The 22,477-nt window shown below is 46.1% G+C and overlaps 2 protein-coding genes and 2 long non-coding RNA genes across 6 annotated transcripts; 3 read left to right on the forward strand and 1 right to left on the reverse strand.

Moving 5' to 3' along the window:
* Positions 1-425: 425 nt before the first annotated feature.
* On the forward strand, positions 426-17,028 carry LOC117185730 (G2/mitotic-specific cyclin-B-like). 3 transcript variants are annotated; one of them, XM_033390616.1, is made up of 5 exons: positions 426-690; positions 14,620-14,765; positions 14,832-15,091; positions 15,143-16,011; positions 16,073-16,369. In XM_033390616.1, exons 1-5 carry the CDS (start codon positions 658-660, stop codon positions 16,367-16,369), a joined length of 1,605 nt encoding a protein of 534 aa, XP_033246507.1. In that variant the 5' UTR covers positions 426-657. The 3 variants fall into 3 exon arrangements, with proteins under 3 accessions (XP_033246507.1, XP_033246506.1, XP_033246505.1); XM_033390615.1 differs by lacking the exon at positions 426-690 and adding an exon at positions 11,800-11,847; XM_033390614.1 differs by lacking the exon at positions 426-690 and adding an exon at positions 13,941-14,244 and having other exon boundaries at positions 16,073-17,028.
* Positions 6,772-7,931, forward strand: LOC117187779. The gene is made up of 3 exons (XR_004472354.1): positions 6,772-7,524; positions 7,595-7,663; positions 7,731-7,931. It is a non-coding gene; the product is annotated as an uncharacterized LOC117187779 (long non-coding RNA).
* Positions 11,854-12,702, forward strand: LOC117187780. Its single transcript, XR_004472355.1, has 3 exons — positions 11,854-12,295; positions 12,366-12,434; positions 12,502-12,702. It is a non-coding gene; the product is annotated as an uncharacterized LOC117187780 (long non-coding RNA).
* A 1,583-nt stretch (positions 17,029-18,611) lies between the features above and the next one.
* Positions 18,612-21,721, reverse strand: LOC108160360 (ATP synthase subunit alpha, mitochondrial). Its single transcript, XM_017294330.2, has 4 exons — positions 21,573-21,721; positions 20,314-20,894; positions 19,447-20,248; positions 18,612-19,387 (listed from the first exon to the last, which is right to left on the reverse strand). Exons 1-4 carry the CDS (start codon positions 21,636-21,638, stop codon positions 19,178-19,180), a joined length of 1,659 nt encoding a protein of 552 aa, XP_017149819.1. The 5' UTR covers positions 21,639-21,721; the 3' UTR covers positions 18,612-19,177.
* Positions 21,722-22,477: the final 756 nt, after the last annotated feature.

A 22,477-nucleotide genomic window follows, 5' to 3' on the forward strand; every position in this document is an offset into this window, starting at 1 on the left:
CCAAGCGGGTGTTTTAATATTCAACCGAAAATAATGAAAATTAAATAATTTTAGCGCAGTTTGTTTTGTTGTTTTATTTTGCGTTCAGATGAAAGATGGCATGAATCTACAAGAAGAATTTACCATAGTTGAACTATTTAAATATAGGGCGCTGAAGTGGGCTAACTTCGAAAAATATACCTTGAACTCGTCAGTATAATTACGGTATATTTGTAAAATCATACGGTATTTTTCGGTATATTTCTGAGGGTCAGACGGTATATTTTATAAATAAATTCCCCGGGAAAATATCCATCGTTCTACAAGAAGAATGCTTATCGCACGAAAACATCGATAAGCGGAGACTCCTTATATCGATATTCCCAGACCCAAGTAGCACTTGCATAGCCTTTCAAATTCAAACTTCAATCTTCTTCGCATCGTGCGGCAGAGCCCGACTTTTGACAGAAAAAAAAAATCAGAAACCTAGTCACTTTCGACTTAACAGTTGTAAATTATATTATCAAATAATTTAAAATCGCTCAGATATTAGTCGGTGACCGAAAAAAAAATTTGCGTTTCGAATTCAAATCGACGCGCTAACAAGACCAAGGAAAAGATAACTAAAGCGTCGCTTCGTGTGTGTTAATTGTATATTTGTTTAAAAACCCAGTCAAAATGGTCGGCCCATTGAAAACGCGCGGGGATAAGGTAAGTTTTCTAATGTTTAATAATTTTCATAACGACATGATAGAAAAGGGCCGATAGCGACGCAGGGACGCCATTGCTGCATCGGCAGCAAAGATCAGAAGGGAACTATCCGACTATCCTCTTTCGTTTTTTTTACCATTTTCGCTAAAACCTCGTTTTACGCAAAATACAATAATAGGTTAGGTTAGGTTAGCCCGGACGGCCCTCAGCGGGGCCACGCATAGGCCAATCTGGCCCTTAGTTATCCTGATGGGGGGGGGGGGGGGGGGGGGGTGTATGAACCGTCGCGGGAGTGTTTAGGTGGTTTTAAAGTCCCCGAGAATCGAGGTGTTTTTAGCATAGGCCAGCAGTTCCTGTGGCGTCCTTTTGGAGGCATCTTCCAGTGATGCCAGCACTGGGGCGCCCAGGTATCTCCTCCTTGCCCTTGAGAGAGCCGGACAGTAGCAGATGAGATGTTCCAGGGTTTCGATAGCCCCAGGTTCATCACATTTCCTACAACTGTCTCTGTTGGTGATGCCTAGCTTAGCTGCATGTGCAGCAGCCAGACAGTTACCTGTAAGTATTCCCACTAGCAATCTACAGTCTTTTCGTGGTAGGTGCAGTAGGTAGTGGCTAAGTTTCTCGTTGCGTTCCTTGCACATTATCTTCGAGGTTTTGCAGGTGGTGGTACTGTTCCACCTGTTATCAGTCTGTGTTATAGCCTGCTTCTCTAGATCGCATTGCAGCGTTCTAAGGGAGACAGGCACGTTCTCGGTTCTCCTATTCTCCAGCCCGACGCCTTCTTTAGCTAGTACGTCCGCCGCTTCGTTTCCTTCGATGCCCTGGTGGCTGGGAACCCAATAGATCCGCACTGTCTTTGTCGTGCTTAGGATGTCTAATGCCTCCCTGCTCGCCAAGACGCTTCTGGAACTGACCGCGGACGACTGCATGGATCTTATCGCCGCTTGGCTGTCGACGAATAGGTTGACCGCATCGTGTGCTCTTTCTGTTAGGAGAGCGACCTCCGCTGCCTTCCCGATGGCAAAAACTTCTGCCTGGAATATGCTGCATTGGTCCGGTAGCTTATACGACAGCCTTGTCTCAGGGTCTGTACAGTATAGGCCCGCGCCTACTCCTCCTTCCATCTTGGAGCCGTCTGTGTATATATTGAGGTGCTCAGTTTGGTCCCTTCCAATTTTCCAGTCTTCAGGTCCCAAGATGTGGTTGTTTTGACGTCAAGGCAAGTTTGGGGGGTCATGTAATCAGTTGATCTGGTCATGTCCCTGCCAATTGAACTGTGCCCGTATCCTTGTATGGATAGGTTTCCTGATGCTATAAGGCGTTGTGCTGCCTTTTCCGCAATCAGGCGAGCGTGAATGTCCAGGGGGTCGATTCCGAGTATAGTTTCGAGTGCTTTTGTTGGGGTTGACCTCAGCGCCCCTGTAATACAGAGCAGAGCCTGTCGCTGAGTCTTTTCCATAAGCTTATGGTATGTCTTCTTTTCAATAGCCTGCCACCACACTAAGGCTCCATACAGCAGAGTTGGTCGCACCACCGAGATGTAGATCCAGTGCATTAGAGCAGGTGACAGGCCCCATGTGCTGCTGAGCATCTTCTTGGATGCATGAAGCGCAATGGTAGCCTTCTTCACCCTTTCCACTACATTGGGCCTCCATGCCACTTTGCTGTCCAGTACTGTGCCTAGGTATTTCACCTGTGATTTTGGAGTCAGCCTAGTTTGGTCAATTTTCGGGGGGGTCCATATCGGTACCTTGTACCTCTTGGTAAAGAGAATGAGGTCCGTCTTGTCCGCGTTGATACTGAGTCCTACCTCTTCCGCCCACTCACGTATCTCCCTGAGTGTACGTTCCATTATGGAGCTGAGGGTCGATGGACATACACCCGTAATAAGTATGCTTATGTCATCTGCATAGGCTGCTATTTTTGGGGCCTTCCTTTCAAATCTCTTAATGAGGTCGTCGACCACCAAATTCCACAGTAGTGGCGATAGGACTCCACCTTGAGGTGTGCCTCTGTGTGCCCCCTTTACCATGGAAGCGGTGCCCCACTCCGATTGCACCCGTCTACAACTTAGGAGGTTTTTGATCCAGACGTTGATTGCAGGGTGTATGTTATTCGCTTCTAGGCGACTTGTTATTGCGGTTGTTGCCACTTGTTGAATGCTCCTGAGATGTCCACAAATGCTCCCAAAGCATACTTTTTGTTGTGAAGGGCGCTCTCGATGGTGGCTACTAGCGAGTGTAGTGCCGTCTCCACTGATTTCCCCTTGGTGTAGGCGTGTTGGTTTGTTGACATCAGTCCCCCTACCTCATTCCTGATGTGTAAATCCAACAGCTTTTCTAGTGTTTTTAGTAGAAAGGAGGTAAGGCTTATCGGTCTGTAATCCTTGGGACTCACGTGGCTGCACTTTGCTGCCTTAGGGAGGAAGACAACCCTCGAGGTTCTCCATTGGATGGGGATATAGCCCGTACTTAGGCATGCTGAGTATATTGCGAAGAGCCATGGGGTAATAACCTCTTTGGTCAACTGCATCATGGCTGGGAATATCCCGTCCAGTCCTGGTGCTTTTATGGCCGCGAAGGAGTCTATGGCCCAGTGGATTCTCTTAGTGGTTAACAGACCTATTAGGGGGTGCTGTTCCTCAGTTGCTAGGTCCTGATGCTCCTTGGCGTCAGTGACCTCGGTGCATCCAGGGAAGTGCGCCTCCATTAGTGCTGTTAGGGCTTCTTTACTGCCCTCTGTCCACTGTCCGTTGTCTAGTTTTAGTTGGCTCTGTACTGTGGGCTGCTTTGAGAGCAGCTTCCGGAGCCTAGCGGTTTCGGGCACTTTCTCAATGTTGGAGCAGAAGTTTCTCCACGAGTTCCTTTGTGCCTTACGTATTTCCTTCTTGTAGCTCCTAAGTAGGATTTTATATTCCTCATTGACAATCTCTTCGTTCGCTTGTTTGGCGATCTTGAAGAATTCCTTGAGGTTGTTCCTTTGGAGAGAGAGATCTCGGTTCCACCAGAGTGGCTTGGACCTCCTCTTCGTTCTCGAGAGTTTGCACGATGCATGGTAGGCGTTCAGTAACTCGTTGGATAGGGTCTTTAGGGACTTCTCTATATCCTCCGCGGATTTCACTGAGCCCGGATTCGCGAGCTTCGAAGTAACAGTCTTTTTAAACTTTACCCAGTTTGTGTTTCGGGGGTTTCTATAGACTGTTATCTTCGAAGAGTGTTTGAATTCGCACTTGAACTGAATGTACTTATGGTCTAAGAAGGATGGTCTTTCGAGGACTCTCCAGTCAGATACCAAGGTACTCTTTCCCGTGACAAGAGTTAGGTCTAGCACGTTTGACGAGGTGGGACCCACGAAGGTGTGTTCCTCCCCCACGTTTGCTACATCTAAGTTAGTGGATAAGATAAAGTCTAGGAGTGACTCACCTCTATCGTTGGTGTCAGGGCTTCCCCACACATTGTGATGGGCGTTGGCGTCTGCACCGATGAGGAGTTGGAGATTTTTGGAGCCGGCTTCTGTCACCAGACTCCTAAGTTCTTCCGGCGGGGCGGGCCTGTCGTGTGCCATGTAGCAGGAAGCTGCCATTAGGCGCTTTTCCTCGCTCTCCAGCATCACCACCGTCAGGTCATCCGTGCTGTAATGAGACATAAGATGAGCATGGATTCCCTTTCGTACGAGTACGGCGGTTCTGTTCCTGCTTACCGATGTTGATTAGAGAAGGCTGTAATTTGAGGACTTTAGTCCGGCCACAGAGTTGCCTGACGCAATCCACGGCTCCTGGACTAAAGCTATGTCGGCGGGCCCTTGCTCCATGGCAATGAGGAGCTCCGCCGACGCTACCTTGCTTTTATGGAGATTGAGTTGCAGCACCCTTAGTGTCATGTGTGGCTAACTCAACCTCGCACGACGGGTTGACTTGTCAGGTCACCGTCACCGTCCTCCTCCTCCTCCGAGTCGTCCAGCGCAAGACCCTGGGCGGCCTCCACTATGGTCTCCAGACCTAGGTCCTTCTCGACCTCGCCTGCCTGGAGGGTGTGCGCATCTTTATCCTCGGGGTGGCGCTTTTTCAGCCGTAGGTATACGCTACCTACGCCCCACGCCATCTTCCCGAACTTGGGATACAGGATGTCCTCCGCCACCTTGCTGATCTGGAGGATCACGTGCTGGCCCCCCTCGTTGGGTAATGGGCTACCGGCATGCAGAATCTTCCAATCAGCCGTTGGCACGTCTGGATTTTTCCTCTGCAGCAGCTTCAGTGCTCGCTCCCCCTGGACAGCAATGGGGAAGAGCACCTTCGCCTTTGGTATGGACGGGATCAGCTCCCTGTCTACCACCTCCAGCTTGGCCCCCTCCCACAGAGCTTCCAGTAGGGGCACCTTCTGCACCAGCCACTGCCGCGTTGGGTCGTCGTTGCACTTGAGGATTTTGACCCCGTTCAGCCATCCCGCTCCATCGAACGTGGGCATGGGAGCGTTAGGGTCCTCCTCCATTCGCGAGAACAGTGCCTCGACGAGCTGCGCGTGGACTAACTTCCACTGCGCCGCCGTCATCTTCCCGTTCTCATCGCTGCGATCGATCAAGGCCACAATGAGATGTCTCTTGGACACCTCGCTCATGGCCTTCTGCCTCGGCTTCCTCGTCTTAGGCTGGGGGGTGGCCACTTTGGGCCCGCGTTGCCGCTTGCTCGCCGGAGTGTCTTTGGCAGCACTCTCGATCGAGCGTTGCCTCTTGGTGGCCAACATCTCCTCCACCTTGTTGGCGAATCCAGCGTTTGTTGCCTTCATCTGCGGCAACTGCGCGTAGTATTCGCGGCCCTCCTGTACCCGTTGCTCAGCCCAGGCTAGCTTGGACTTCTCCTCTTGGAAGATATCCGCCTTGCCCTGGAGCCAGCTCAGTAACTTGAGGGCCGCCTTATACTGAGCTTTTGCCTTCATCACCCCCCTGGAACGCTTCGGCCCTTCCCTACGCAGGGAGCTGGTACCTGGTTCCGGCGAGCGGAGAAGGCTTTCCTCTTCGGTCTTGCTAAGGGATAGCACGCTCTCCAGGTCCGAGTCTGCATCGACAACGGCACCCGCAACGCATCGTTTTTGTGGCAGTAGTATTACAACTGACATGACCTGCTCCCGCCATGCCCGAGGTGTGACCGCTGGCGACACGCAGAGAGGATTGCTCCTCCCCGTGCCCGCCGGTGGTAGCAGTCACGCTTTCCACCGACGTTTGGGTTGACATCCCAACCCGTGTTTGCTCCTTATCTACCTCCATATTTGGCCCGAAGGTCCATACCGTTTAATGTTTTTCGGGGGGACCACCCCCTAGCGTTTTATGCCTGGCCGCCAGGCACCTCTAGCCATGGCCTTGGTTCAGTTCCCCCGACTTTAGATCGGGAAGACGATGGACCATAGCCTTAGCTAGACACTGCATTACCCCCGGCAAGGCAAGCGACAGTGCATTATCCTCGCCCGGGATAATGCAGTGTCCATTGCCCAGCCGGCACCCTCGTGGAGGGTTCAGCTAGAGGGTTTTTGCCAGCCAAATACAATAATAGCAAGTATTTAAAATAAGCCAGTCAAATAGAAAATTGATTCATCAATCGGATAAAATTATGTGGGCATGGCTAAATGGTCTATATAGCTAATAATATTCGACGGAATATCATAATCGAGGAATTCCAATCCATGACGTAGAACGATTAACCTATTGTAAGGCAAGCGGGTGTTTTAATATTCAACCAAAAATAATGAAAATTAAATAATTTTAGCGCAGTTTGTTTTGTTGTTTAATTTTGCGTTCAGATGAAAGATGGCATGAATCTACAAGAAGAATTTACCATAATTGAACTATTTAAATATAGGGCGCTGAAGTGGGCTAACTTCGAAAAATAGACCTTGAATTCGTCAGTATAATTACGGTATATTTGTAAAATCATACGTTATTTTTCGGTATATTTCTGAGGGTCAGACGGTATATTTTATAAATAAATTCCCCGGGAAAATATCCATCGTTCTACAAGAAAAATGCTTATCGCACGAAAACATCGATAAGCGGAGACTCCTTATATCGATATTCCCAGACCCAAGTAGCACTTGCATAGCCTTTCAAATTCAAACTTCAATCTTCTTCGCATCGTGCGGCAGAGCCCGACTCTTGACAGAAAAAAAAATCAGAAACCTAGTCACTTTCGACTTAACAGTTGTAAATTATATTATCAAATAATTTAAAATCGCTCAGATATTAGTCGGTGACTGAACAAAAATTTGCGTTTCGAATTCAAATCGACGCGCTAACAAGACCAAGGAAAAGATAACTAAAGCGTCGCTTCGTGTGTGTTAATTGTATATTTGTTTAAAAACCCAGTCAAAATGGTCGGCCCAAAGAAAATGCGCGTGGATGAGGTAAGTTTTGTTGCATGCGAAGATATCGATAGGTGATACCCCATAGAAGCGGTGTGGAGGAAAGAAGTTTGAACAGAGTGGCAAGGCCAAAATTTAAGGGGAAAAGGTTAGCGAAGAGTGGCGCCACCTGGACCTGCAGAGTAAGAGTTCCGCGCGCTCTCCGGAGCCTTTATGAGAGAAGATTTCCGATCTCATCCCATAACGGAGTCCCGAAGCCAACTCACCCATACCCCAAAGAAAAGAGAGCCGCCAGCAGCCCGAATCAGGCCATGCCCTTGAACCTAGTTCAAGGGCGATAGAAGAGAGCGATGGGGATCAGCGGCCCGGGAGCATTAAACAGAGCAGCTAAGCCAAGAGGGGGTTCAGAGAAAGAAATTCCCGCAACGGAGGAGCATGCGCGCCGGACATAGTGATCTAGTGATTTTTTTTTGTTCTGAAAGAAAAAGTGAGTGGGATGAGGATGGAGTAGTGGCCATCACCCTGGAAAAAAAAGATAAATAAATCCGTGATTCCAGGGGATTCAGATCAGTGAGAGACCAGGAACCAGGACTAGCGGGACGGGAAAGAGACCCAAGAGCATAAGAGTGAGTCCGCTCCAAAGGGGGGAGTAAAGAAACCCCAAATTTATTTTTTTTGTTGGCCAATCCGTAGGGAATAGGTCACAGCTCCGCCATCCTGGCTTGCTTTTTGCTGGGCTCGAAGGCACAATCCTAGCCACGTAGAGCGGGTCCCTCGCCCATTTAGGGAGAAAAAAAAGCATCAATTAACTTATTTACTCCCATTATTTATTTTTGTTAGACGTCTCCATTTATATGTATATGTTAATCCCCTAATTTAAGTCCGCCCATATTATATCTATATATAACTTATTTATATTTATTATATTAATTATTTCTATTTATCTATTTATTTATTAACCGCCCGTAATGATAAGATGAAGGGGGAATGAATAGGCAGGCTTAGTGTAGCGATGATACCGTGTAAAAGTAGGAAATTGAAGTGAAAATTATAACGAAGAAAATGAATTGCTAAGCATTTCATATGGGGGGGAAGAGGAGCCACAGCAACGAGAGGGTTAGGCTGCTGCACATGGGAGGGAGATCCAAAACGTTGTTATTCAGATCTCAGGTAGGGTGGGTACGTCAGGGGTAAAAACATCGACACCTTGACCTGGTCCACGTCTGTGTTGAAGGAAGTTACTGTAATGTTGTTTGTCGAGTAGAGTCCGTTTGCATTTTTTTTGTCGGTTACTTTCGTTGTTTCAATTTGTTCGAGATGTCCAATTAGTTGGTATATTGTGCGACCTGAGGGCTTGGGAAGTACCCAGCCCTGGGATGACTGGCTAGCCGGCCTTGCCCCGAAGAAAAAAAAAGGTTCGTAACAGTTTTCTAATGTTTAATAATTTTCATAGCGACATGATTGAAAAGGGCCGATAGCGACGCAGGGACGCCATTGCTGCATCGGCAGCAAAGATCAGAAGGGAACTATCCGACTATCCTCTTTCGTTTTTTTTTTTACCATTTTCGCTAAAACCTCGTTTTACGCCAGTCAAATAGAAAATTGATTCATCAATCGGATAAAATTATGTGGGCATGGCTAAATGGTCTATATAGCTAATAATATTCGACGGAATATCATAATCGAGGAATTCCAATCCATGACGTAGAACGATTAACCTATTGTAAGCCAAGCGGGTGTTTTAATATTCAACCGAAAATAATGAAAATTAAATAATTTTAGCGCAGTTTGTTTTGTTCTTTAATTTTGCGTTCAGATGAAAGATGGCATGAATCTACAAGAAGAATTTACCATAGTTGAACTATTTAAATATAGGACGCTGAAGTGGGCTAACTTCGAAAAATATACCTTGAATTCGTCAGTATAATTACGGTATATTTGTAAAATCATACGGTATTTTTCGGTATATTTCTGAGGGTCAGACGGTATATTTTATAAATAAATTCCCCGGGAAAATATCATCGTTCTACAAGAAGAATGCTTATCGCACGAAAACATCGATAAGCGGAGACTCCTTATATCGATATTCCCAGACCCAAGTAGCACTTGCATAGCCTTTCAAATTCAAACTTCAATCTTCTTCGCATCGTGCGGCAGAGCCCGACTCTTGACAGAAAAAAAAATCAGAAACCTAGTCACTTTCGACTTAACAGTTGTAAATTATATTATCAAATAATTTAAAATCGCTCAGATATTAGTCGGTGACTGAACAAAAATTTGCGTTTCGAATTCAAATCGACGCGCTAACAAGACCAAGGAAAAGATAACTAAAGCGTCGCTTCATGTGTTAATTGTATATTTGTTTAAAAGCCCAGTCAAAATGGTCGGCCCAAAGAAAATGCGCGTGGATGAGGTAAGTTTTGTTGCATGCGAAGATATCGATAGGTGATACCCCATAGAAGCGGTGTGGAGGAAAGAAGTTTGAACAGAGTGGCAAGGCCAAAATTTAAGGGGAAAAGGTTAGCGAAGAGTGGCGCCACCTGGACCTGGAGAGTGAGAGTTCCGCGCGCTCTCCGGAGCCGTTATGAGAGAAGATTTCCGATCTCATCCCATAACGGAGTCCCGAAGCCAACTCACCCATACCCCAAAGAAAAGAGAGCCGCCAGCAGCCCGAATCAGGCCATGCCCTTGAACCTAGTTCAAGGGCGATAGAAGAGAGAGCGATGGGGATCAGCGGCCCGGGAGCATTAAACAGAGCAGCTAAGCCAAGAGGGGGTTCAGAGAAAGAAATTCCCGCAACGGAGGAGCATGCGCGCCGGACATAGTGATCTAGTGATTTTTTTTGTTCTGAAAGAAAAAGTGAGTGGGATGAGGATGGAGTAGTGGCCATCACCCTGGAAAAAAAAGATAAATAAATCCGTGATTCCAGGGGATTCAGATCAGTGAGAGACCAGGAACCAGGACTAGCGGGACGGGAAAGAGACCCAAGAGCATAAGAGTGAGTCCGCTCCAAAGGGGGGAGTAAAGAAACCCCAAATTTATTTTTTTTGTTGGCCAATCCGTAGGGAATAGGTCACAGCTCCGCCATCCTGGCTTGCTTTTTGCTGGGCTCGAAGGCACAATCCTAGCCACGTAGAGCGGGTCCCTCGCCCATTTAGGGAGAAAAAAAAGCATCAATTAACTTATTTACTCCCATTATTTATTTTTGTTAGACGTCTCCATTTATATGTATATGTTAATCCCCTAATTTAAGTCCGCCCATATTATATCTATATGTAACTTATTTATATTTATTATATTAATTATTTCTATTTATCTATTTATTTATTAACCGCCCGTAATGATAAGATGAAGGGGGAATGAATAGGCAGGCTTAGTGTAGCGATGATACCGTGTAAAAGTAGGAAATTGAAGTGAAAATTATAACGAAGAAAATGAATTGCTAAGCATTTCATATGGGGGGGAAGAGGAGCCACAGCAACGAGAGGGTAAGGCTGCTGCACATGGGAGGGAGATCCAAAACGTTGTTATTCAGATCTCAGGTAGGGTGGGTACGTCAGGGGTAAAAACATCGACACCTTGACCTGGTCCACGTCTGTGTTGAAGGAAGTTACTGTAATGTTGTTTGTCGAGTAGAGTCCGTTTGCATTTTTTTTGTCGGTTACTTTCGTTGTTTCAATTTGTTCGAGATGTCCAATTAGTTGGTATATTGTGCGACCTGAGGGCTTGGGAAGTACCCAGCCCTGGGATGACTGGCTAGCCGGCCTTGCCCCGAAGAAAAAAAAAGGTTCGTAACAGTTTTCTAATATTTAATAATTTTCATAGCGACATGATTGAAAAGGGCCGATAGCGACGCAGGGACGCCATTGCTGCATCGGCAGCAAAGATCAGAAGGGAACTATCCGACTATCCTCTTTCGTTTTTTTTTTTACCATTTTCGCTAAAACCTCGTTTTACGCAAAATACAATAATAGCAAGTATTTAAAATAAGCCAGTCAAATAGAAAATTGATTCATCAATCGGATAAAATTATGTGGGCATGGCTAAATGGTCTATATAGCTAATAATATTCGACGGAATATCATAATCGAGGAATTCCAATCCATGACGTAGAACGATTAACCTATTGTAAGCCAAGCGGGTGTTTTAATATTCAACCGAAAATAATGAAAATTAAATAATTTTAGCGCAGTTTGTTTTGTTCTTTAATTTTGCGTTCAGATGAAAGATGGCATGAATCTACAAGAAGAATTTACCATAGTTGAACTATTTAAATATAGGACGCTGAAGTGGGCTAACTTCGAAAAATATACCTTGAATTCGTCAGTATAATTACGGTATATTTGTAAAATCATACGGTATTTTTCGGTATATTTCTGAGGGTCAGACGGTATATTTTATAAATAAATTCCCCGGGAAAATATCCATCGTTCCGCTTATCGCACGAAAACATCGATAAGCGGAGACTCCTTATATCGATATTCCCAGACCCAAGTAGCACTTGCATAGCCTTTCAAATTCAAACTTCAATCTTCTTCGCATCGTGCGGCAGAGCCCGACTCTTGACAGAAAAAAAAATCAGAAACCTAGTCACTTTCGACTTAACAGTTGTAAATTATATTATCAAATAATTTAAAATCGCTCAGATATTAGTCGGTGACTGAACAAAAATTTGCGTTTCGAATTCAAATCGGCGCGCTAACAAGACCAAGGAAAAGATAACTAAAGCGTCGCTTCATGTGTGTTAATTGTATATTTGTTTAAAAGCCCAGTCAAAATGGTCGGCCCAAAGAAAATGCGCGTGGATGAGGTAAGTTTTGTTGCATGCGAAGATATCGATAGGTGATACCCCATAGAAGCGGTGTGGAGGAAAGAAGTTTGAACAGAGTGGCAAGGCCAAAATTTAAGGGGAAAAGGTTAGCGAAGAGTGGCGCCACCTGGACCTGGAGAGTGAGAGTTCCGCGCGCTCTCCGGAGCCGTTATGAGAGAAGATTTCCGATCTCATCCCATAACGGAGTCCCGAAGCCAACTCACCCATACCCCAAAGAAAAGAGAGCCGCCAGCAGCCCGAATCAGGCCATGCCCTTGAACCTAGTTCAAGGGCGATAGAAGAGAGAGCGATGGGGATCAGCGGCCCGGGAGCATTAAACAGAGCAGCTAAGCCAAGAGGGGGTTCAGAGAAAGAAATTCCCGCAACGGAGGAGCATGCGCGCCGGACATAGTGATCTAGTGATTTTTTTTTTGTTCTGAAAGAAAAAGTGAGTGGGATGAGGATGGAGTAGTGGCCATCACCCTGGAAAAAAAAGATAAATAAATCCGTGATTCCAGGGGATTCAGATCAGTGAGAGACCAGGAACCAGGACTAGCGGGACGGGAAAGAGACCCAAGAGCATAAGAGTGAGTCCGCTCCAAAGGGGGGAGTAAAGAAACCCCAAATTTATTTTTTTTGTTGGCCAATCCGTAGGGAATAGGTCACAGCTCCGCCATCCTGGCTTGCTTTTTGCTGGGCTCGAAGGCACAATCCTAGCCACGTAGAGCGGGTCCCTCGCCCATTTAGGGAGAAAAAAAAGCATCAATTAACTTATTTACTCCCATTATTTATTTTTGTTAGACGTCTCCATTTATATGTATATGTTAATCCCCTAATTTAAGTCCGCCCATATTATATCTATATATAACTTATTTATATTTATTATATTAATTATTTCTATTTATCTATTTATTTATTAACCGCCCGTAATGATAAGATGAAGGGGGAATGAATAGGCAGGCTTAGTGTAGCGATGATACCGTGTAAAAGTAGGAAATTGAAGTGAAAATTATAACGAAGAAAATGAATTGCTAAGCATTTCATATGGGGGGGAAGAGGAGCCACAGCAACGAGAGGGTAAGGCTGCTGCACATGGGAGGGAGATCCAAAACGTTGTTATTCAGATCTCAGGTAGGGTGGGTACGTCAGGGGTAAAAACATCGACACCTTGACCTGGTCCACGTCTGTGTTGAAGGAAGTTACTGTAATGTTGTTTGTCGAGTAGAGTCCGTTTGCATTTTTTTTGTCGGTTACTTTCGTTGTTTCAATTTGTTCGAGATGTCCAATTAGTTGGTATATTGTGCGACCTGAGGGCTTGGGAAGTACCCAGCCCTGGGATGACTGGCTAGCCGGCCTTGCCCCGAAGAAAAAAAAAGGTTCGTAACAGTTTTCTAATGTTTAATAATTTTCATAGCGACATGATTGAAAAGGGCCGATAGCGACGCAGGGACGCCATTGCTGCATCGACAGCAAAGATCAGAAGGGAACTATCCGACTTTCTTCTTTCGTTTTTTTTTACCATTTTCGCTAAAACCTAGTTTTACGCAAAATACAATAATAGCAAGTATTTAAAATAAGCCAGTCAAATAGAAAATTGATTCATCAATCGGATAAAATTATGTGGGCATGGCTAAATGGTCTATATAGCTAATAATATTCGACGGAATATCATAATCGAGGAATTCCAATCCATGACGTAGAACGATTAACCTATTGTAAGCCAAGCGGGTGTTTTAATATTCAACCGAAAATAATGAAAATTAAATAATTTTAGCGCAGTTTGTTTTGTTGTTTAATTTTGCGTTCAGATGAAAGATGGCATGAATCTACAAGAAGAATTTACCATACTTGAACTATTTAAATATAGGGCGCTGAAGTGGGCTAACTTCGAAAAATATACCTTGAATTCGTCAGTATGATTACGGTATATTTGTAAAATCATACGGTATTTTTCGGTATATTTCTGAGGGTCAGACGGTATATTTTATAAATAAATTCCCCGGGAAAATATCCATCGTTCCGCTTATCGCACGAAAACATCGATAAGCGGAGACTCCTTATATCGATATTCCCAGACCCAAGTAGCACTTGCATAGCCTTTCAAATTCAAACTGCAATCTTCTTCGCATCGTGCGGCAGAGCCCGACTCTTGACAGAAAAAAAAATCAGAAACCTAGTCACTTTCGACTTAACAGTTGTAAATTATATTATCAAATAATTTAAAATCGCTCAGATATTAGTCGGTGACTGAACAAAAATTTGCGTTTCGAATTCAAATCGACGCGCTAACAAGACCAAGGAAAAGATAACTAAAGCGTCGCTTCGTGTGTGTTAATTGTATATTTGTTTAAAAACCCAGTCAAAATGGTCGGCCCATTGAAAACGCGCGGGGATGAGGTAAGTTTTCTAATGTTTAATAATTTTCATAGCGACATGATAGAAAAGGGCCGATAGCGACGCAGGGACGCCATTGCTGCATCGGCAGCAAAGATCAGAAGGGAATGAGGGAATAGAGTGCGTTAGTGTGAAGAGGGGAAGAGAGAGAGAGAGAGAGAGAGAGGGTGAGAATGTTCCGTTTGTCAATCGCTTTGTTGTTTTTTCCATGCCAGCCGCGGGTGCATTTTGGCGCACTTTTACAATTGCGGTACTTTTACCGCTTATCACTCTAGTATTACCCACTAAATCTCGGAGTATTACGGTTCTTTGCAAAAATGGCCGCCGGCCATTGCCATTTAATGTATTTTTGTAAATGGATATAAATTTTTTTTGTAGAATGCCTCGGAGAATATAAACCAGGGCCAACTTAAGAAATTGACAGTGCCTTCAAATGAGGCAACCACAAAACGTCCTGCTTTGGGCGATCTGCAGAACCGCGGGTTGAACCGCGCCGTTGCCGCCAAAGATGTGGCCCAGAAAGAGTAAGTGCAGCTCCCATTCCAGTGCAACCGCTTGCTTATTGCGCACCGCTTCGATTCTCCTTGCAGATTGAAAGAATCGAAGCTGCCGAAAGTGTTGCGCAACGCCAAGGCCCGCGTGGACACGCACTGGAAGAAGCAGCCCGTGGGTGCCAGCAATGTCAACGGTGCCGTGCTGGCCAAGCCCACTGAGGGTGGAGTGGCGGCACTGCTGCGCGCCAACTCTGTACGCACCCATACCGCCCCCTCGGGTGTTCTGCTCACCCGTCAGGTCTCGGCCAGCACCCTGATCCGTGGCGACAAGGCGGCCGCTGAGGCGACCAGCAAGCGTAAGTATCGATTGCCAATCAAGTCCAAGACCATATCCCAATCCCAAACAGTTACAGTCAAGCCAAAGTCGGAGACCGGCTCCAGCGATCAGGTAAATGCGCCTGAACCCACATTCCGTCGCGAGGACAGCAATCTGTCCAAGAAATCCCTGACCAAGCTGCGGGCTGCAATGAGCAAACCAGTGATGGGTTTGGCCGGTGTGAAGAAGGAGCCATCTGTGGCCATCAAGAAGGATGTCATCGGTCTGGTCAGGAGCGAAAGCACCGTCAGGGGTGCCATACTGAAGCCATCGACAACCATTCAGCCTTCAATGTCCTTGTCCAGCAAGCGATTTGCCGGCATCGAAGACATCGATGCCCACGACAAGGATAACCTCGTGCTCGTTTCAGAGTATGTCAACGAAATCTACGACTATCTGTACAAGTTGGAGATCGAGCAGCCGATTCACAACGATCACTTGGCCGGGCAGAAGGAGGTCTCCCACAAGATGCGCGCAGTGCTAATCGACTGGATCAACGAGGTGCACTTGCAATTCCATCTGGCTGCCGAGACCTTCCAGCTGGCCGTGGCTATCATCGATCGCTATCTGCAGGTGGTCAAGGATACGAAGCGCAGCAATCTGCAGCTGGTGGGCGTGACGGCCCTCTTCATCGCCACCAAATACGAGGAGCTCTTCCCGCCAGCCATTAACGACTTTGTCTTCATTACCGATGACACCTACTCGGCCCGGGAGATCCGCATGATGGAGCTACAGATTTTCAAGGCCATCGATTGTAATCTGTCGCGTCCGCTCCCGATAAGTTTCCTTCGGCGCTACTCAAAGGCCGCTGGGGCAGAGGATGAGCACCATGCCATGTCAAAGTATTTTGTAGAATTGACTTTGGTCGACTACGATATGGCTAGCTATAAGCCGTCAGAGGTGGGTTCGGCACACAGACTTCAATCATGTAATGTCATAATGTTTTCCATGCTTCTTTCAGATTGCAGCAGCCTCGCTGTTTCTGGCGCTCCACTTGCTCAATGGCAACTACCGTGCCAGCACTGGCTTCGACGACGAGCACTGGACACCGACGCTGGCCCACTACTCTCGCTACACGGCCACGCACTTGAGACCCATCACTCGACAGATCGCCAAGCTGGCGCGCGATGCACCACAGGCCAAGCTGAAGGCCATCTACAACAAGTACCAGGGACAAAAGTTCCAGAAGATCGCGCTCAGAATCGAGCTGAGCGGCCCCCTGATGGACTCCATTGTGGGCCAGAGCCTGAAGAAGTAGTCTGGGCCCACTTCACATCCCCTCACAAATGCCCCCAAATATTTAGTTTAGTTTAATTTGTTTTCATTTTTAAATTTTTAGCGTATTCCTATATTTTCGTTCGTTTATACGTTTCGTGTAAGTTTGTGTAAGACCAGAAGTTCATGTCCCCTACACTTATAATAATCATAGAAAATCAGGGTCCCTTTGCTGTGCGTCCCGCGTTTGTGTCATGGCCGCCCCGATGCGATCAACGACAAAGGCATTCTTCACTTGATTATGGTTCGGTTCCTCCAACTCGAGCGGCTGCTTCAGCCCCTTGGCTAGGTGGCCGCTGAGTGGGAGGGATCTTGAACCGGAACTGGAACTCCTGCTCCTCCCCCTAAGGGCACACCTCTAGAGTGAGAGAGAATGGACGAGCACAAACAGCAATACACAATACACAAGGACACTGAGAGCCAGGTGTGTGAGTGGGCAACGAGTACATTTGCTGGCTGAACATATCGGCGTTGTCTCTCAAAGTACATATACCGTCTAATATATTATACCCATGCGATAGACTATTTTTTTGATTCAATTTGTATTAGAGTTTAAATTAAATTGGAAATTGTGTTCGTTTAATGCATTAAATATATGTAAATCCAAAAAATTGTGCAAAAATATATTCTTCCAAATCCTGAGCTGCGACTTTATAATCTAGGCATTATATATGTAATCGATTTCGCACAACTAACAAATTATTTAATTGCATAATTTAAGCAAGGAATAACACAATTCTTTCCAGCGAATGTCGTGGCAAATAAAGTTTTGTATTGTATAATTTTAAAAAGTACGCAATTGTTGGACCTTTTTTTGACATATGTATGTACGTATGCATGTATCCTCAATCTCCGAGGCCGGCAGCGGCAGCTGATTCCAACTGTGAGAACGAAATCTCAGGCAGGCGCTAGACAGACCCTTTCCATTGTCCTGGCTTATCAATGCTCCTGAACACACAGAGGTGGAAAAGGTCACCTTCTCGATCACAGGTCAGTTTTTCGTCTTCTGCTTTCCCTTCCTTCTGCCAACCGCTTCATTTCTCATATCGTTTCTTTTCCATTATGCTGCTGTGTCGTTCCATTGGAAACGGTAATTGCCCAAGCACATTGCTTGCACGTGTCTCTGTGTGTGTTTGCGTGTGTGTGCGGGGTGTCACTGTGTGCATGGGTCTCTTCATTCGTCGCTTCCAGACCGAACCGTTGTTCCATGCCCATGCCATTCCGTTCTCCACTTTCTGGATTTGCTGTGCGCCTGTTCGAAATTTAAGTTTGACGGTTTTATGGCTCTCATTAATTTCGACACTTTTACGGTCAAACAAATGCAATAAAAAGAAAGTAGACCCCGTCTGGCCGAGGGGGGCAGAGCACACAAGCACAAAGGAAAAGAGATATATAAAAAGAGAGCAGAAGAGAGGAGTGTGTAGGCCCGACAGAGTAATGTGTTTTTTTCTTGCCATTTGTATGGCTCTGACTCTGCCTCCGCTCATATTTTATTTTGGATGCCATGCCACCGCCGTGTCATAAAAACTCCAATTCGTATAATTTGGGGGTTCGTTTCAGTTTCTGGACGGGCACAGGCGTTTAGGTTTCCTTGCTCTCGTTTCTGGGTCGCTGGTAGAGAAATATGCAGACCATGAACCACCACTGAACCACTGGAACAGCTCGTGACAGTCGCTGCCTCAGGTAACATACGGAGGGGTGGCCGGGGGTCAGGTTAGAGGGAGGTTATGCAAAAGACGGAACATCTTTCGACAGGGGAAGAGCAGCTGCTGATGGATCAGCTGAGAGCGAAGTAGTCCATAGTACTTATAATCTTTATAGGATTATATCTCCTCATATTATTGGCTTGACAAAAGATTTGGTGGAATATTCCGCATTCTAGACTTTTGATCAAGCTAAACAAAAGGCCGAATAGCAAAGACTACTGGATGGAAAGTTAATTGGTTAATTTATAAAACTCTCATAAGAATAAATGCAAGTAAATGATCCTTAATTTGCAGGCCCTGTATTCTTTGATACTCATACGCAAAGAGCACAGGGATATATTATTCCCGCCCTCTACTTATTCTTATTATTAGGAGAATCTCTTTGGGATCTCCTTGTCTGTGGCAAAATTTAAATAAAGACTACATTGAGTTTTCCCAGAATCTTTTGGCTACGAACAATACCAATCAAAAGGTGTAAACCTTCAAAGAATGAAATAAATGTAGCTCCTTTGATAGTTCTTCGTTTAAAGTATAATTTAGTATCGTTTTTATTTCATCATCGTTTCACAATCATCCACAGACAGTATTCGACTATTCTCGATTACAATATTTAAAATATTGATTACACAATTTTTTAGGGTAGAAGAACAATGCAGGATTATCATTATCATTATCTTATGGTTGGAAGAACCACACGGATGTCGCTGAAATTCGAAACTGGATCCGTCCATTCCGTGCCCCGTCCGCCGCCTTCCGCCTGCTCTCCCTCTCTCCCAAGATTTGTGGCATTTTTGTGGCGTTGGACGACGTGTCGTGGCACGGAGCTGACTGGAAACGCAGGATAACATGAATGCGCAAAAGGGTTTTCTTTTGTTTTGTATAATTTGGTTTATCTTAAGTTGTAGTGTAGGCTTCTTTATGATGTTATTCTTGATTATTAGATCTGCGCGCGGCAATGGGCAGTAATGAAATTGTTAGGGGACTTTCGACTTAGACAATATTCTACTTTATTGATCTTGCTTTTAGGGTAATCTCTCCGCCGCATCTAAGATGTTAAACCGCGCGGTTGACTGATGTTACAATTTCTAACCCTGGAAGGTGGCCAAGAACTTGGAAACAATATCCTTCAGCTTGGCATCGGTGGCCTCAGAGATAGCGCCCTCCTTGGCAATGGTGTCGAGCAGACCCTGCTCGCTGGTCTTCATGAGCTGCAAGAACTCCTTCTCGAAGTTGGTGATCTTGCTGGGGTCCATCTTGTCCAAGTAACCGCGCACGCCGCAGTAGATGACAGCAACCTTGAGTGGAAGAAGAGATTAGAGACACATCGCAGAGGGTGCATCAATAGGCTACGCACCTGATCCTCAATGGCCATGGGCACGTACTGTCCCTGCTTGAGCAGCTCGGTCAGACGCACACCACGGTTCAGCAGCTGCTGGGTGGAGGCATCCAAATCAGAACCGAACTGGGCGAAGGCAGCGACCTCACGGTACTGAGCCAACTCCAGCTTCATGGAGCCGGCCACCTGCTTCATGGCCTTGGTCTGGGCAGCGGAGCCGACACGGGAGACTGAGAGACCGACGTTGATGGCGGGACGGATACCCTTGTAGAACAACTCGGTTTCCAAGAAGATCTGGCCGTCAGTGATCGAAATGACATTGGTTGGAATGTAGGCGGACACATCACCGGCCTGGGTCTCAATAACGGGCAGGGCAGTCAGGGATCCACCTCCCATGGCGGGGGACATCTTGGCGGCACGCTCCAAGAGACGGGAGTGAAGGTAGAACACATCACCGGGGTAGGCCTCACGACCTGGGGGACGACGCAGCAGCAGAGACATCTGACGGTAGGCGACGGCATGCTTGGACAAATCGTCGTAGATGATCAGAGCGTGCTTTCCCTTGTCGCGGAAGAACTCGCCCATGGCGCAACCGGAGTAGGGAGCCAGATACTGCAGGGGAGCGGCATCCGAAGCGGTGGCAGACACAATAATGGTGTACTTCATGGCGCCGGCGTCAGTCAGACGCTTCAGCATCTGGGCGACAGTGGAACGCTTCTGGCCAATGGCAACGTAGATGCAGTACAGCTTCTTGGACTCCTCCTGGGCGTCGTTGAAACGCTTCTGGTTGATGATGGTATCAATGGCCAGAGCAGTCTTTCTGCAAGAGCGGTCGGGTTACAGAGTCAGTTGGAGAAACTGTGGGTAGAGCTCTTCACCACTTACCCAGTCTGCCTGTCGCCGATGATCAGCTCACGCTGGCCACGACCGATGGGCACCAGAGAGTCCACAGCCTTGATTCCGGTCTGCATGGGCTCGCGCACAGACACACGGGGAATGATGCCGGGGGCCTTGATGCCGACACGGAAGCGGTCCTTGGTGTCGATGGCGCCCAGGCCGTCGATGGCGTTACCCAGAGCGTCGACAACGCGACCCAGCAGCTCATAACCGACTGGGACATCGACAATGGCGCCAGTACGCTTGACAATATCGCCCTGCTTGATCAGCTTGTCGTTACCAAAGACGACCACACCGACATTGTCGGCCTCCAAGTTGAGGGACATGCCCTTCAAACCGGAGGAGAACTCCACCATCTCATCGGCCTGCACGTTGTTCAGGCCATAGACACGAGCGATACCGTCACCAATGCTCAGCACACGACCGGTTTCCTCCAGATCGGCCTTGGGCGAAATGCCCAGGATTCTCTCCTCCAGGACGGAAGAGATTTCCGCGCTGCGCTGTGTGCTGGCAACATGGAACTTACGGGCAGCGAGAGTGGAAGCTGGGTACGCAACCTTGCAGGCAATCTGGAAGACAATAGCAATCGAATCGAGTTCCGGAATTACTAACAATTTCGCTTATGTAAGGCAAGTGTGTGCGGAGGGGATGTGCCGTAGTTGAGTAACCACTACACGAGGGACACCAGCTTTTCATCTGCTTTGTGGTTTTTTACCCACGAATAATAGATTCACGAAACTCTACGGCTTTTTTTTTTTATCAATTCTAGTCTCCGCACACCCCCTCACGCACTCTACTGCTGGCTCGACACTTGCTGCCTTGCACATAACCTCACACTTTTGGGTACTGCCAACGAGCCGATGGCGAAGCCGACATACCCAAAATTATGTAATATTTCTACACAACAAATGCACCTTGCGCGTTTCTAGTCACTATTACTATGCGATTAGCTACCAAATTGCAATTTCAAGTTCCTAGACATCTTAGCGATAGTTATGTAACAGAGGAGCCACCATCCGGCCGCTTATGGTTTTTGCCGAATTGCGTAAGACAAATTCTTGGCCAAAACGCTGAAAAACCAAGCGATCCGCTGGCCGCTACTGGGGAGTCTCCTCCGACCATTCTTTATAATCCATTTCTACTTAACCTGCACTTTTTCTTTGCCAATTCTCTCGGCAATTGGGTGCGATTATGTACAACTTCTATATGCAAATTTTTCGCCGAGGCTGTTTTTCAGTTTTTAATACCTGTGCGGCCGACTTGGGCAAGGTGCGCGCGACCGACGACGCCAAGCGTGCAGAAATCATCGACATTTTATATACTTTTTAACTCTTTTGCCGAAGAAATAATTAAATAATTCCAACACACTCCTCTCCTCGTAGACTTTTTCACACAGTGTGACCGCGGATTTATCATACCGTCCGACCTCAGAAATATACCAAAATATACCGCCTCATTTTCAAAATATACCGTAAATATACTGACGAATTCAAGTTATATTTTACATATTCCTCGTTTTCTTTCTTCCGTTGAATATTACTATCTATATAGAACATTTAGCCATGCCCACTCAATTTTATACGATTGATGAATCAATTCTATACATGATTGGCCTATTCGAAATACTTGCATTTATTTGATTTCTATATAAGCACCAGGAAATGACGCCGATAGAAAAGAACTAGTGCTGCCATTATACCGTCCGACCCTCAGAAATATACCAAAATATACCGCCTCATTTTCAAAATATACCGTAAATATACTGACGAATTCAAGTTCTATTTTACCTATTCCTCGTTTTTGATATTCCGTGGAATATAACTAATTAAATATAACCCTCAGCGCTTCCCACATAATTTTATCCGATTAAGGAATCAATTTTCTACTTGACTGGTTTGTTTTAAATACTTGATTTGTTTTCTTGCTACGGCAATTGCTGTTTATGCTCTTCTACAATATACCGTCTCGTATGATGAAAAACCGAACTTATCCCACTTATGCCCCCTCTATTTAAATAGTTCAGCTACTTGAGGTAATGGCGAAAACTATTAACGATTGTAAATTCTTCCTGTAGATCCATCCTATTCTTCCCTTTAACTTGCAAAAAAACGCACGAACTGTCCACCTGAACTGCGCTAAAATGATTAAATTT

This window comes from Drosophila miranda, chromosome 3 (assembly GCF_003369915.1).
Source record: "Drosophila miranda strain MSH22 chromosome 3, D.miranda_PacBio2.1, whole genome shotgun sequence".
Classification (NCBI taxonomy): Eukaryota; Metazoa; Arthropoda; class Insecta; order Diptera; family Drosophilidae; genus Drosophila; species Drosophila miranda.

Excerpts from the sequence above, each read along its gene's own strand:
- LOC117185730 (XM_033390616.1), top strand. The coding sequence starts at position 658 with ATGGTCGGCCCATTGAAAACGCGCGGGGATAAG. Across the intron at positions 691-14,619 it reads TGAAAACGCGCGGGGATAAG|AATGCCTCGGAGAATATAAA; the intron begins GTAAGTTTTCTA and ends TTTTTTTTGTAG. Across the intron at positions 16,012-16,072 it reads CTAGCTATAAGCCGTCAGAG|ATTGCAGCAGCCTCGCTGTT; the intron begins GTGGGTTCGGCA and ends TGCTTCTTTCAG.
- LOC108160360 (XM_017294330.2), bottom strand. The coding sequence starts at position 21,638 with ATGTCGATGATTTCTGCACGCTTGGCGTCGTCGGTCGCGCGCACCTTG. Across the intron at positions 20,895-21,572 it reads TGCCCAAGTCGGCCGCACAG|ATTGCCTGCAAGGTTGCGTA; the intron begins GTATTAAAAACT and ends ATTGTCTTCCAG. Across the intron at positions 19,388-19,446 it reads CCATGGCCATTGAGGATCAG|GTTGCTGTCATCTACTGCGG; the intron begins GTGCGTAGCCTA and ends CTTCCACTCAAG.